General features: G+C 46.8%; 1 protein-coding gene across 2 annotated transcripts in view; it reads left to right on the plus strand.

The window, feature by feature from the left end:
- Positions 1-12,184, plus strand: part of LOC144132515 (uncharacterized) — a 71,429-nt gene extending 59,245 nt beyond the window's left edge. For both annotated transcript variants that reach the window (XM_077664979.1, XM_077664986.1), the window contains exon 4: positions 10,594-12,184. In XM_077664979.1, coding sequence (XP_077521105.1) covers positions 10,594-10,702 — 109 coding nt within the window. In that variant the 3' untranslated portion in view covers positions 10,703-12,184. The remainder of the gene's footprint in view (positions 1-10,593) is intronic.
- Positions 12,185-15,542: the final 3,358 nt, after the last annotated feature.

Consider the following 15,542-nt stretch of genomic DNA (forward strand, 5'->3'; position numbering starts at 1 on the left):
GTTCCGACTTTGTAGGCGAACATCGTAATCCCGTACCCACAAGGTATTCCTCTATTGTCTCGATTGCTAGTTGTAGTGCCGTTTCGATGTGACCGTCGCTGCCTTCGTGCACCCAGAGTGTTATGTCGTCGGCGTATATGGTGTGCCGGACGTCTTCGAGTTCTTGTAGCTTTTCTGCTAGCCCGATCATGACAAGGTTGAAGAGCAATGGGCGAGATGACGGAGCCCTGCGGGGTGCCGGTGCTTCCCAGCGTTTGCTCTTCTAGCTGGATATCCCCTGCCACTAAAAAAGCTCGCCTGTTTGTCAAAAAACGTAGTTGTATGAGTGTACATCTAGGTTTTGCCGCGATATCTGGTGTAAGATTGCCGACCGTGCGCGATTCTATCGAACGCGCTTTCAAGGTCGAGGCCGAGAATCGCTCTGGTGCCTCTCGTCTTGCCGTCAAGCACCTGGTTCTTCAGTTGTAACATTGCGTCTTGCGTTGATAATCGGGGGCGGAATCCTATTATGAATGGTGGGTATGCCCCTTTCTGCTCTAGGTGGGCTTGCCAGCGGTTAAGCAGTGTGTGCTCCATGGTCTTGCCGACGCACGACATTAGGGATATGGGGCGAAGGTTGTTGAGGCTCGGCAGTTTTCCGGGTTTTGGGATTAGTATCATTCTCGCAGTTTTCCACTTTTGCGGGAGGCTGCCGCGCTGCCAGCACTCATTGATGAATGCCGTTAACTTCCACGGATCGGTCGTCCAGATTCTTTAGGGCGTGATTTGACACCCCGCCGGGGCCTGGATCCAATTCTGCGTTTGGATCCCCCTCATATGGGCCGTGTTGTGTGGACGAAGTGTGCGGCAAGTACTTCACTCGTAACCGGACGGTCACTGCATCTTCACCATGCTTCTCGAGCTCTTTGTGTAATAGACGTGCGAGGCAGTTCCTCTGGTGGGACTTGAAGTGGAAGTGGAAGGTGGGCCGCACTGTCCGCCAGGTTGACTTCCAAATGTCTTTCTCCCGCAGCTGGGATCCACAACGGGTCGAGCACTCTGGAAATCACTGACCGGAAAATGTTCTGAAGGTAATCAACCAGTTTCAGTGGATTTCGAGTTTCAAGTTGGAACAGCTTATTGTTTCTTGAGAATTCTTGCAGCAATGGGTTCAGGAACGCTGTACGATATTAAATATTTGAGACAGTGATGCCCCCTCCCCAAAATGCCTTCACGGCAAAATGTTGCGAGCCGCCCACTGTGTCTGAGGGAAGGATGCCTCGGCCACTTCCAAGAACAGTTGGGAAGCGTCCACTAGTCCCTTTGAGGGAAAGTGGTGTCGATATGTGACAGCGATTTATGTGTGTGAGGGCCGGTTGCGCAAAGGGGAGGATCGCTTTGCCAAGGTCAGCAAAGCCAGACACACAGCGACCCCGGAGAAGCGAGAACCTTGTTTCGACGCTCTCCGGCCAGTGTTTCTTTTCTCTTCATGTGGTTGGAAATAAATCCTAGTTCGTTGTTTTTAAAGGCATCGTTCTCCCGGGTTTCGGCTATGGTACTTGTCCTTGCAGATGCCGAAGTGAAGCTTGAGTTCCTCCCATTGTTCCAGTATACATTCACAGCAGCCACAGATGGACAGCCAGCCACCGCGTTCCTGACAGCTGAACCAACTTTAATGGTTCTTTGCCGTTGTTCATCAGTCTGTATATTTTGCCGTAATCCTGAAGCCGCAGTGAACTGTGTGAAAACCAACTGTACGAGCGGCCGACCAGGAATCCTAGGCTCCGGGGCAGCACTTTTACTGCCTTGCTTGCACATGGTTGAATTGAGTGACACACGCACTTGACTATCATGAGGTTCCCATTTTTTTGACGCAAGTGTGTGTACACAGAATTGTTCCTCTCAACCATAGCATTGCAGCCATCGGCTCCAATTCTGTTAAACCTTTTAAAATTCAGACCAACACTGGTCAAGAAGTCTAGGAGGCCTTGTGCAATCTGTTGGGTACTTGAACCCTCGTGAATGAAGAGTCCCAGGAACGTGGACACCACTTTTTTTAGTGAGGTGCTGAAATAGCGAACCACGACAGCGACCTGCTTTTCATTTGCTGTCAGTGCTTTCGTCAATCAATAATGAGTACTGCGAGGCGCCTATATCCTTCACGAGGTCCGCAAGCAGGCAACGGGCAACAACTTTTATTAGTGCTGCACATTTTGTTCTGTGCAGCTTTACTTCGCATGACGTGGATGACTGTAACACCTCGCCGAGGTGATCCACAGAGTTGGTAGCGGCATGACACGCTGAGTAACATGCCAGCTTGAGCTCCATTTCTGGTGTTGTCTTTGGAGGGAATGATTTGGTGAAATCTATGGTTGTCAAGCGTGCACTGGAAAGTGGCCGGGAGTTCTTTGTGTGTTTTTCTGTTGCTATGTGCTGAACGAGGTCAGCATGATGAGCGCGGATTTCACACTTGCAATACTTGCACGCTGCTTTTTTATCATCTTCGGTGACTGGGTGTAACCAGTCCTTGAGCTGAGTTTCCTTTTCCCGCTCCTTACAATATCTTTTGCCATATTTCAACCACTTCGAAGCCATTTTGCACAAACAGCACCGGCAACACAATACGACATAGACGACCACGAGTGCTGGGAAGGCGTCAAAACATTGATGAATGGATAGGGACAGTTTCGTACTTTGTGAATCCTGCTACTATCACGTATCTTTATTGACAAACACGTGTGACAGGTATTAAAATAACAGTATTTGCAGGAAAAGTGCGAGTAAGTCTAAAAAAAACGCGACAAGCGACTCTGTGAAAAAGAAGCCCACATTCGCTTATACTAAGCGGAACTGGCAACCCTGCATCCAGGCAACCTTTCATAAAGCCCTCCATACACCTAATGGGGGTCACAATGAGCCGCTGCCCTTTTCCTGGTGGTTGTGTCAGCCTCATCGTCAAACCGCACAAGTATGTGTCATGTGCCGATGTGATCGGTCCACGCCTTGCTCGCTGTGTGGTCAGCGGTAACTGACGTCACGTCCAGGTAGCATATTCTGCGGCCTTCTTCCCTGTACCAGGCGATCTTACTACGGTACTCAAAACCGCATCTCAGCGACAACTTGTTCGCAATGAGTTGCATTAGCAATTGTCGCTCTTGTAGCCGAGATCCAAGAGCAGATGTGCATTTTTTTGTTAGAGATAGCCATGAAAATGATTGCTTCGTTAGGGCCTATCCTTGTTCCCATAGATGTGCCGTTAGTTTGGATGCGATGGGCGTCATCGAATTTGCAATTTTAAGTGTGAGTAAAGATTTTAGTGTGCTGTTATCGCTCAGTTTGTCCTTTAAGGACTAGCTGTAAGCCTGAAGTGATATCTGGATTCTGTCGGTGTGCAGTATGTTTGTGCAGAGTGATGCAAAGTCTAGAGTTGCAAGAAAAGAGCCATTAGGTACTAGGACAAAAATATATATGACAAAAATATAGGTGGGATTTAACTTCTGCTGCTGTCAACATATTGAGAAAGGTTTTCAGTGGTGGCACCTACGCCAGAAATGATCGGGTGTTTTGGGTTGCCTTGCTTGTGGATTTTAGGCAGTAAATTAAACCTTCCTGCGACCGGATTGAGTGCTAAAGGGAACTAGCTGTATGCTAATTGATTTTCTTCGGTTCCTGAAGTTCGTCGAGGGTGTCCTTGATAGTTTGTTTATATTTTTAGGTTCGGTTATAGTTTACTCGTTTGTACTATGTCTTATCCGACAGTTGTCTCTTGACTTCTGCTATATAATCAGTCCTATTTGTGATAGCAAATGCACCGCCTTTATCAGCTGGTTTAATTATGACCCAGTACCCAGATAAACGTTCTAAAGTTTTACTTTTGCTTAGTGAGAGGTTATGGTGAGATGTTTTTTTGATGTTTATAAGCCTCTAACACGTCCTGTTGTACTGCCGCAACGCACACGTCAAGGTATTTTTCACGCAGAGGGAATGGAGTCCAGTGTCCGTGATTAGGCAAGGTAGTGGTTTCGTCCTTGTGAGGGTGGTCATGAAAACGTTCCCGTAGTCTCATGGTGTGGGCAAAGTTATCGAAATCTTTAACTTTAATTGTACCCCCCTATTGCTGGACAAAAACTTAGACAAAAAACTGACACATACCTGTCAGCCAAGTCCACACCGCCTATGCATCTGTTGTAGAGTGAGACAATAGCTGGCTGAGGAACAGGTATTTTCTACCTACCAATCGGGTCACACCCAATCGCGCTCGACCAGAAAAGAACTCCTTCGTTATCTTCCCATTTCGCAAGACAGATTTTTTGTCCTCGTGCATGAGGCAAGCATTTTCACCACGGTCCATTGACCTGTCATTCGGCAAATTCCCGACTGCCCCTTGCGTGCGGTTAGCGTTCACAGTGAGGCAGTCTTCAATTGACAGCCTCGTGAAAAACCTGTCATGGAACAGATGCGCCTTCTGGTCGCTTACGGTTTTTGAAAGATGCTTCACGACTGCGCCACCCAGGCCTTATAATTTCATTTCTTCAGGAGTCACTGTATTTTTGCCGGTGTAAACCAGGAAGTATAAAACAAGGCCATCGGTGGAAGCCAAGACAAAATTCTTTAAACCAAGTGGATTTGGCTTAGAAGGAAGATATTGCCTAAATGCACACTTTCCCAAAAATGGTATTATTTGCTCATCTATTGAGCATCCTTTTGTGCGCCGCAATGAGTGCCAAGCACTTTGAAAGCTGCTAAATATTGGCCGCATAAGGTGTAGCTTGTCGTTTTTCTGCTGTGCTGCAGCTGCGGAGAGGTCCACGAAGTGCAGGTTATTACGCAACTCATAGAATCTGTTCAGGGTCATGTGGTCAGCAACAAAAGGGATATTTTGGAAGGCTCACAATTCCCATCAGTAGGTGTATGTGAGCGAGCTTCGTCACCTCAAGTACGTCTGTTCTCACTGATCGGTGATTCCATTTCTGAACGGAATACAAATTCGTGTGTTCAGCGAGTTCCCTCCAAAAATTCATTGGAAAATATTTCGCAAAATACTGATCTGGGGACAGAAGCTCCCGAAAACGATGTCTGCTTGACCTTGACTGTGTTATTTCAGGGGTTATGAATATGGAAAATCAAATATTATTCAGAAATATTTTAACAGAAAGGTGCTGTGAATAGATGCGCGAGAAAATTTAGCACAACAAAGTGCAAGAACTTACGTTCCTGGCTTCCAGCAGCTTTTTTTCTGCTTTTTGGGCAGGGTGACGATGTCCGGTTCAGGTTCATCCTCATCTTTGGATGTGTCATGACCACTTGTCGGAAGTGGCGAAGCACGATCATCTTCCTTATCAGACTCTGAAAGGTCGTCGTCATTCTCTTCCAGCATGGCAGCGATCTCTTCATCGGTCTGGAATGTGGCTGTTGAGAACAAGCCAGAGAGAGCGGCGCCCATGTTCACAACTTTTGTCCACAAATGTCACACATTGTTAAAAGATGCACTTGAAATCAACCATTGTGTTTTTTGGCCTAGAAACAATTCATGGCGCCTTCGGGAGTTGTAACCTTCATTACCAAATGACTCTTTTCGCAAGGAGTAAGAAAAGATACAATAATAGGTCAAAGCTTACCTCTCGGTCGCAGTCAGACTCTGGAGCTGGATGCCGCTATTTCAACTTTTCCTGATGTCGCTTTGACTGGACCGGTTGTACCACCTCTTGGGCATGGTGGCAACTACAAGCACCTCTTCTAAACGCGCCGAATTTGAATTCCACCAAACATACTTCCTTGAAGTACAGTGCATAAATGTGGATGTCCACGAACGTGTATGCCAGTAGTGAAGAGGTTAAGGAGGAAGCTGTCTTTTTTAATCCTGAACTGAATGGCTGGTGGCACTTCTCGGAAAAACTTCGCGGCAATACCAACTTTAATTTTCATGAACTGGCCATTGGATATATGAACATCACTAAGATTTGAGGCTCAGCATCTTGCTGCAGCTCAATTACACGTTTAGCATGTTCTATGGAAACATAAGCACTTAGTAAATCATATTTGGATCATCACTACGGCGCATGGGTGTCCTTATGCACAAGGTGCCCTCTGTGGGGTCACTGCATCCAGCCGGCTGGGAAGGCAAGCTTCCATGCCAGCTACATGCAGGCGTTGCTTGTACACAACACGTTTTCCCAACCCGTGGTTCAGTCTCAGCCATGGCAGGTTTGGATGAAATAGGCAACGTCACAGCACATAAGAAAATAGCTTAGTGTCCTAACGTGAGGTAAAGCACACTGCGAAAGAATGTTCTACCTGATAAATTAAAGCTCCGGTAGGCTTGCCAAGTCATTGCTGTCGACCAACGTTGGGTCCGTGGATTGACTAGCAGAAAGGGCTCCCTCGGGGCAGGTCAGCAGGAGGCCAGCAGATAGAGAGGGTTTCCTGCCGCGAGCTCCTCTTTTAACCCTTCGGGCATTGCCTCACTGCTAGCAATACGTTACTCACAAGCATAGGAGTGGCCAGCGCGCTGTCATGACGCCACGTTGTATTTGGCGACACGCTGAGTAGCAGGGGGTGCCTTCTCTCCACATTCCTGGTGGCGCGCATGCGTGCATGGTCTGGTGACTCCGGCGCGCAAGCTGCTGACGTGGGGGATGAGGGGGATACCAGTGTATCCAACATCCTCCCCTCCTTAAGAAGCCTCCTGAACCAAAGGTCCAGGTCCACGTCTAGACTGCTGTTTAGTTGCTCCCCCGTGGGCGTAGCCTCTGCCACTTCATTGGGCGCCGGCGGGTCTGTGGCCACCAGCATGGGGCCATCGACGGGGTCTGGGTCCAGAGTCGTACAGTCCAGGGCCTCCTGCCGTGGCAGGAGTCGAGGAAGGTGTCGAGGTGAGGAGGTGCAGGTGTCTAGGGCGGAGGAGCCACCACGTCCAAGCCAGAGCCACCTAGACTAGGGAGAAGGCCTCCGCACTCTCCCCATGACTTCATCGCACCAGGCCCTGTACACACCCCTCCACTTCGCCCGCTAACCCGCGGGCATACGCGGGTCGCTTGCACTTTAAGCAATTTGTGTGACGTTAAACATGCTGATTACAGCTCTGCTATAATCTGCAACTAATAAACCACTCATACTAAGAAATAAGAATGCAGTTTTTCTGGCTGCTTACAAATCAGAAATACAGCACAGAGATGCACATCGATCACATAAAAAGACAATTGGAGCTGTTAAAGGGCACATTTATTTCCATGGTCACTCGCAATGAGACATCTAATGAGTAAGCAATTTGACATTTATTCCAGAACATGTGCAACATACAACGATGTGAAAGCCACATGCCTTGCATTTACCTTCTAACACATTGCACACTTAACACAACATACATCAGTGCGAAAGCCAGTTGCCTTGCATTACAGGTGTTGTTTTGAGATTCATTAGAGTGTCACAAGTTTGCTCTGTTTAGCATGCAGCTGCTCTCTGGTGATGACATCAATTCTAGCAGCTGCCTAGTTTTTTAGCAATGTGTCCATGGCAGACTTCACTATATTCTGCCGGACTAGATCTGGGCAGTGACCACTTGCACAAACATCAATATCTTCACTATCAGCCGGCTAAAACTTCATGGTGCTTAGCAGAACCAACCTCTTGCTACTTTCAGCATGACATAGGTGCTTGTACTCCTTGGTTATCACTTGTTCCAAACAATCTTTGTACATACAGTAATCCCTTGTTATAACGAAATCGCTTTACTCGAAATATTGCTTTATTCGAAATTTCTTCTGGTCCCGACCCAAACTCATGCATTTTAAGCCGCATTGCTCGAAGCGCACGAAGAGCTTGACCCGCTTAGAGCGAAGTGGCTAGTTGAGGCATCGCCGCTGCATGCAGTGACCAAAAGTGGCCAAAAGTGCAGGAAAGTGCTCAAAAGACCGCGGGCAGACTTGCGCTGTAGCATTCCATGGGGTGCACTCAGTGAGCAAAATTTTACCACTCTAAAGAACATTCCTGGCGCTGAAATGTGCCAAAAAGCACAAAAGATGTTTCCCTCCGATTATAAGCCCATTCACGCTTGCGAGTCGCGCAAGGTGAGCTTTCGGCAACGAACTGAGCTGCTCCCTCCCTGGCTGCCGTAGTCGTCGCTAAGCCTAACCGTGTCACGTCTCTGCCAAAGCAGACAAAATTTTTGAAAGTGCGCAAACGTCATTCCTGAGAGTTTTTGCTTCAAACGAGAAGACGACCCGCAGGTCGCACTTGCATGCGTGAACAACGGTATTGTCGAGCTGCTGCCTGGTTTCAAGCGACTGCTGGCCGCATGCCCTTTGCCGTTTTCGACGCGAGGAGCTACGTTAACAAATCGGGAAGACGACTTTGGGGAAGTTGGTCTAGAAATTTGCTTGCCGCTTGTCATAATCGGCCTGCATCGCAATAAAACACCGCTGCTAGCTTCGTTGCACTTTTCACGGTGCACATCGGCCAATAACTTGCTGAAAACATGAAAGTCAGGCTGTCAACATGGCGGGTCAAAGCAACCATGGTGTTTCCCCGGAGATTTTCTTGAGCCGGTCATGCTCGATTCGCACCATCCGACCAGACAAATCGTCCAAATGCATGGCAGGGTTATTGAATTTTGTTCTTAGACATCTGTAAACGGCGCGGACTTGACGCTGCACGAACACCGACACTCGAACCTCGAACACTTGAACTCGACATTCAAAAAGAATTAGCACGGCGTGGTCGACAACGGTGCGCCGAAAAACTCGCCGCAAACTTCACAGCTGCATACCTCGGGAAAAAAAAACTGCCCTGTAATCATGCGAAGCACCCACTGCAAAACCGTTCAGTTTTCACGATTGCACTGTGTACCTACAATGAGCGGATAATCGTTATTTGAGCACAACAAACACAACCTCAGACTTGAGCCACAGCATTTCCGTGACCCCTTGTCCCCTATGACAGCGGCCTCTGCCTACGAAATACTCCGAAATACCCCCATAAAAGCGGCCACTGGTTTCGCGATTCAAAATGCCCCGAAGGTTGAATGCATGGGTGACGACCGCACCCTCGAGCAATGTTTGGTCAGATTAGAGCAGTGGTTGCACGCACATAGTAATTGAACTTGAGACAGCCAAAGATCACTGCCTTTTTTGCAGCTGAATTAAGTTTTGCTTCACTGAATACATTCTATTTTGACTTCCTCGCTGTTGTGGCGCAATTAAAGCTCGACTGCTTTAAATTTTCTCGGGTTGTCGCTTATATCGAATTACCGCTTATAACGAATTTTTTCGCCATCCCACTGACTTCGTTATAACGAGGGATTACTGTAATACTGGATGCACAACAAATGGCTGAGGAAGCTTCAGCCCCCTTCTGGTCATATCAATTAGAACATGGTCACTTGGCTGAAGCTCTCTCTCCTTGACTGTGAGCTGCAACGAACAGTCATCACAAGGCTGATGCCGTAGCGCAGCATGTGCACAGAAATCCACTATACAGTATAATCTCGTTACAAGGTGTACAAGTTTCTTTCATCACTGTTTGTGTTGTCATGCCGAATAGGTAAACTATATAATGTAACCTAAAACAATATAGCTGATGTAAAACACACAAGTAAATGCATAAGGTAACACATAAGTAAGGTAAACAATACAGTAAACGGTTATAGAGGAAGTGGAGCTTTGCTTTAAATTAAGAAATGTGCATCAGATGAACTAATATCGACACTATATGTTGCCAGTGCTGTCCTTAGTGGGTCCAGCTGTTTTTTCTACAGCGCACACAAGCCTCTCTAGCAAGGCAAGCTTTTCTCTTTGTGCTTCCATTTTCTCGCGATGCCGCTGGTGTCTGCTTTCGTCAAGTTTTGCTGCTATTCCAGCAAAGCTTTCTGCCACTGCGTCTGCCATGCGCCGGGTCCGTTTCCTCACCGGGGGTCGCCCGCCCTCATTGCATGGTGCCTGCTGGCTGTTACTTGGTCCCGGTAGGGGATCCTCGTCCAAACTAGGGAAAGTGAAAGACAAAACTGCTATTCACCACAAAACATCAGTACATAACCGTGGTCGCAGTACATCTTTGTTTTGTATACATCAGGAATCAAACAAGCGGTACAGCACAGGCTGAGCCAGTCATGTGTGTACAGTTCATTGCTCCTGCTCATTGCAAAAAAAAAAACTCCATATGACAGGGCTGTTGATACATTGAGCTGCATCTTTTGTTTCATATAGTGGAGTTATTCCCAGATTTCAGAGACCACGTACTGCCTTCAGCACAGCACTTACTCTGTGAGACTGGCCTGCCTATTTGCTGTGATGCCCAGAGCCCTTTTCGTGAATTCATATACTATGCGACAAAAAGGGAAAGCTATAGTTTTGTGGAAAATTTATTTGCAGTGGTGTGCGGAGCCTGTATGACATTTTCTTTCCTGTCCTAAGCCAGCACTATGTTCTTTGCAGTGAGGCACTATTAACAGCTCTGATCACTAAGCACAGTGAATTCTTTGCAACGATTCAGCCTCATACCTTTTGCCCTTAAAAATGTGGCGGGACTCTGTGTTTTTTGTTAACTGAAGAAAGCTATGGACACCACCGAAAAGAGGACAATAAATGGTGCCTCACTTTGAGCTTGTCCTCGCTTGCCCAGGCCCTGCCACAAAGCATGGCTGAATGTGGTGCTGCGGCTTGAGGATTTCAGCCAGCTCCCTGCATATGCCAAGATCAAGAAACACAAGAATAAGCCGTGCATTACATAACTTGCTGTCAGTGCTTCATAAATGGCATATTGGCTGTGAGTTCTTCAAGAGTATAATGTAAGCATGTACATGCATCGATTGCAGTATACAGTGAAGATCACATCTGAATCAATATGACAGTCGAATTGCGGCAATCCTCGTGCTTTTTTAGATACATGTGCACACACTGAGCTGCAAATAAAGATGGTTTTGTTGCTCACGTTCCTTGCACCAAAATATACCGGACTAATGATTTGCATGCTTGATTGTTTTAGTTGCCTCATTGACAGGCTCTACGCTTGTAATATTGCTTGTATGATTACAGAGGTTTAGTGAGACAGCATGGACAGCGTTTGTTGCTTGATAATTCCAGATGGCACCCGATGGCCCACTTGCTGGTGTCAGCCCAACTATGAAAGAACGCAGTTCATCAAAAGAACACAAATTTGAATGTAGAAATCATGAAGCCGAGCTTCCACATGAAAACAGCTGCTTACAGGTAACCTTGGGCACCGTGTGTATCTCAGTGAGAACAAAGAAGTGGGCTTATGCTGATTTAGTTTTAAACCAAGTGGTTATAGATATATAATTTGCTGACATGAAATGATTTTATTTATTTTGTTCGGTGCCTGTTTCAAGCCCTCTCTGTTTCTTGCTCAATAATGGTGCAGTCGTGTGCACAAAGAGTGGGCGTTATTACAATAAATCAGATGGCAGTTACCTCCAGTTTTCATCTTACTTGTTCTTTCACTTGTTCCCTTTTTTGTGTGTGTTTCAACTTTGACACGCCAACTGGACCTTCAAACAGTACTCCTGCAATGCTTTAATGATTAATCAAATGGCGTGAGCTAATTGATTATGCGATGAATTCAATTCAAAGTCTAATGATGCAGTGATATATGACCTGTAGATGAGGGAAGGGTGAATTGAGTACAACAATAAAATATATGCGGTTACTTGGGCACCTAGCTGCTTTTTGTGAGGTTCATTTATTCTGCATACTTTTCATGATCACAAGTTCTGTGCTGGTGACCAGATCTGCTGTTGTGATATTTTACACGCTTGTACACCCGCTCCAGCGTCTTCCACTTGTTCTCGGCCTGGAGCGGGGTGACACCTGTGCCTTGAAAGCGGTCCCTCAGTGATGTCGCCACATCCTCCCACATTGCTTTCCTCGTTTTGAACCAGGGTTTTGTAGCTTGCTCTGTTTGCGAGATGCAGAAAGGGAGAAAGCAAGACTGGTAATTGTGTACATAACACTATGTAACCTGACTTGTGACTTGCATGACATATGTTGTTTCATGCCTGTTATCCTGCTGCTTTTTAGAAATGCATGCACATCTGTGTTCAGTTCAGGCACACTTAATTGCATGATTGTGGTGTGAATGGTTTAGGCCAACTGCTATTTGTAAGGCTCAATTAAATAACAATTAACTCTATATCTTTCATGCAAATTTTGTCTGTTTTCTATAATTAGCAGATATACAAATTCATGGCTGCTATATACAATGCTAGTGACTTTTTACAGGACATGTAAGGCCTTTTAATTACATACGCATGAATCTATGAAAGCTGCAGTATGTGGAAGGTTCTTCAGACCCTAACTGTCCCGTAAATAGTAGTCAATACCTGTGTGCTATATATATATATACGTATATATAAATGATTTCCCTACAGCAACCACGCAGCTGCGTCAGTCCCTATTTTTCATTTCTTATAATCTCCATGGAAGTAAAAGAAAAAGTCGCGGTGACGACATATTGAAAACCGCGTAGGGCGAGGGACATTTATGTTGTGAACGTACTTTTGTTCGTATCAGGATCGTACCCTTCGCGACTAATAGCACAGCATGCATTAATGCTAATTGCCATGTATGCTCTAGCTGCAGCGGGCATATGCCAACGCGTACGCGTGTATGTATATGTATACGTGTGCGCGCATGATCACCGCCGGGTGCCACGTTCCCTGCCCCGGTGTTACGTGCCATTACCACGTTGTAATTATAGGACCGGGAAGTACTTACTTTGACAAGTTCAATCAGGAACTTTGTCCTGTCGGGCGTCCAGCAGCGCTCCAGCGTGTCCCCGCCGTTAACCGGCGCTGCCGGTTCGAGCGGCACTCGCCCAGTCGGCGCCTCAGGCTGAGCTGTCACCACCTGCACGCCGGCGTCCTCGGGAGAAACGAGGATCGGCACCCCATCTGCTTATACACCTTGGCGTAAATTATTACACGCCTAAACACGGTGATATCGCGCGAGACTCCTGATCGGCACAATAATCGCACATCATTCTTTAAAAGTAAACAACTACGTTGCGAACTATAGCACACAAGGAAACAAACGGCCAAACGAACGAAAACCCGTTCGGCAGGCAGAAATACGCACTTTCAGTGGTGTAGGCGATCTTATTTCCGAAAAAGATAAGGTTGCCGCTCTCTCCGACACGCGGGTGCGCCGCCACTTCGCTGCCGTCCTCGAGGCGGACGACAATTCGCAAGCTTGCAAGGCTGCGCTTCTCCATGGCGAGAAAAAGCACGTCTGCTGCATGTGGAAACGGTTATCAGAATGCGCGGGCTTTCGAAACTCCCACCTGGTTTCTGTCGTCTGCTAGCCTACACCTCCAAGCAACTCGGTGTAAAAAGTGTAGCTTTCATGCTACACTAAACGAAAAAGAAATGCATTCGTGTAGGTGGGCGGAGCTACACTTTTTCTGCACTGGCAAAAAAAATGGTCTTTTGCTACACCGCCTACACTAGTGTAGCCAGTGTAGCATAAAAAATAACCCTATTTTCAAGCTGCCGTAGCTCCGCGCGACGCGCCGATCGGTGCCATCTTGGTCTCGTTTGAAAGCTGGTTTCCCGCTCTCCATTTTGGCGCCTCGGCACGCTGTAGACCACGGAGGAAGGAAACCATAGGAGAGGCCCTCGCTATCCAAGCCGCATGACAAAAAACGTGCAGGAAGTCACGTGGTTTTGCAAGGCCTACTGGGATTTGTTGGTCGATGGCGCAGCCAATAGCAGCGTTGGGCGCAGCGGCGTCGTCTGCTTCACGCATCACCCATGTCGGCAGACCGGTCGAGTAGAGTTGGAAATTCGCATTTTTATTCAATCGTTGTGGTCCGCGGGAGGCACAAAGTTCCAGAGGCCTGTAGTCGGTGCTGGTCTTCATTGCTGTGCGCTTAGTTCATTCAGGATGCCGTCTTGACGAAAGCGGTTGTTTTGGAAGCCCGCGACAGCTTTCTCTGAAAAGGCTTGGCTTGGCGCTATTCTCTTTCGGCTTTGTGCGGTTGCGTCCCTCAACGCTGCTAGCCTTGTTCCAAGGAGAAATTGACAGTGCCGTTGGCTCATAAAGCGATAGACGACGGTGACACGCTGGTTTATGGTTACGGCAGCGCGGGAAGAAAAAGTGCGAGTCGGCGCTTAATTGTTTTGTGTGTGAATACGTGTTCTGCGTGTTCCTTCATTTTTGTGTATTTTTCCCGCGCTGTTCTAACCACGAATAAATACAAACTCGTCCAGACCGTGTCCTTGTAAGCATACCCGTTGCGTCTACATTCCCCTATGCATGACGGTCACAACTGGTGGCGACCGATATGCGTGGGCCACAGTGTGCTCACCGAAGCGTGCAGTGCCAAGGAAGTCGCGCCGCATGCGATGGTATCCGTCAGCAAAGCGATACGCGAAGCAATCTGAAGCGTACCATATGTTTACTGTACGCTGTGCGAGCGATATGTCAACTGCGTGCAAGTTTTCTCCGATATGGACCCAGTGGATCGACCGACCCGCGCTGCTGTCTCGATCGAGTGCTGTTGTGCGAGCGTAAGGACACATAGCAGGGTTTAGGAGGCGCAGTGTTAGGTTTAAAACATTTGCGCTTAAGGGTGGTGAAGTGTAAGGCCATGCCTCTGTAAGATTGAGTGTACCTCGCAACTTACCGTTTACCGAGATGCCGAGTCGACCCTCGCGGCCACCTCGCCAAGTTGCACTTTCTTGCATTCAGCTGATTAAACGGATTAATGAAGTCCAAAATTTGTATTTTATTGGACAATCAAAATATGAGCTTTAAAAAGGTTTGATACAGCATAACACTTATTACAAAACATAGCTTGCTACCTGAAGCAAGCAAAATCTTTTAACAAAAGTGATAACACATGGAAGGAGAACACACATAAAAAGGATTCAACAAAAAAGACCAGAAGAAGAAATGCACAACTGAATTAGATCACTTTGCAACCATGAACCATTCGAACAGAGAGAGTAAAACATATATAGGAAGGCAGTAAATGGGGGCTTTGAGACAGAAAAATATTTGTGGACCGATCTTGCCAAATTGTGTGAAAGCTTTCATTTCTCGGTAGTTGTTTCTGCATCACAAAGTTGATAAAATTTAAGCGATGCAAATGCAGAGTAATTGGAGCACTGCATGGAAGTGACTTGAAAAATTGGTAACAGTTGTCGCAGCTAGTGGAAAAAAGTGAATCATTTTCCTCCCTTCTGCTTCATGTATTCCTTTCTGTAATATATGTAAAGAAAGAGAGCACCCTGCTGACACTGTTTCTATTGTTGCATTGTTGTATTTGACTCTTATCTGCCTAGCCTGAAACAGTATAGAAATAGCATAGTTTTCTGTCCAATTTTCTGTTCTGTTTGTTGTGTACTATGTGGTACTTGTGTGCACATGCTGTTTTATATTTGTCAAAACCACGAGCCAACCAACATAGTCTGCACATAAGTCGGGCATTTGAGCTGTGCACAACTAAGGCATGATGACAGCTACAGAATGTTTAATATAATGTACAAATTGCGGCTGGTAGAATGATAAGGTTGTCCTCTGTATACATGAATGTACCAAGTGCATGTGGAA

Source organism: Amblyomma americanum, chromosome 5 (assembly GCF_052857255.1).
Source record: "Amblyomma americanum isolate KBUSLIRL-KWMA chromosome 5, ASM5285725v1, whole genome shotgun sequence".
NCBI lineage: Eukaryota > Metazoa > Arthropoda > Arachnida > Ixodida > Ixodidae > Amblyomma > Amblyomma americanum.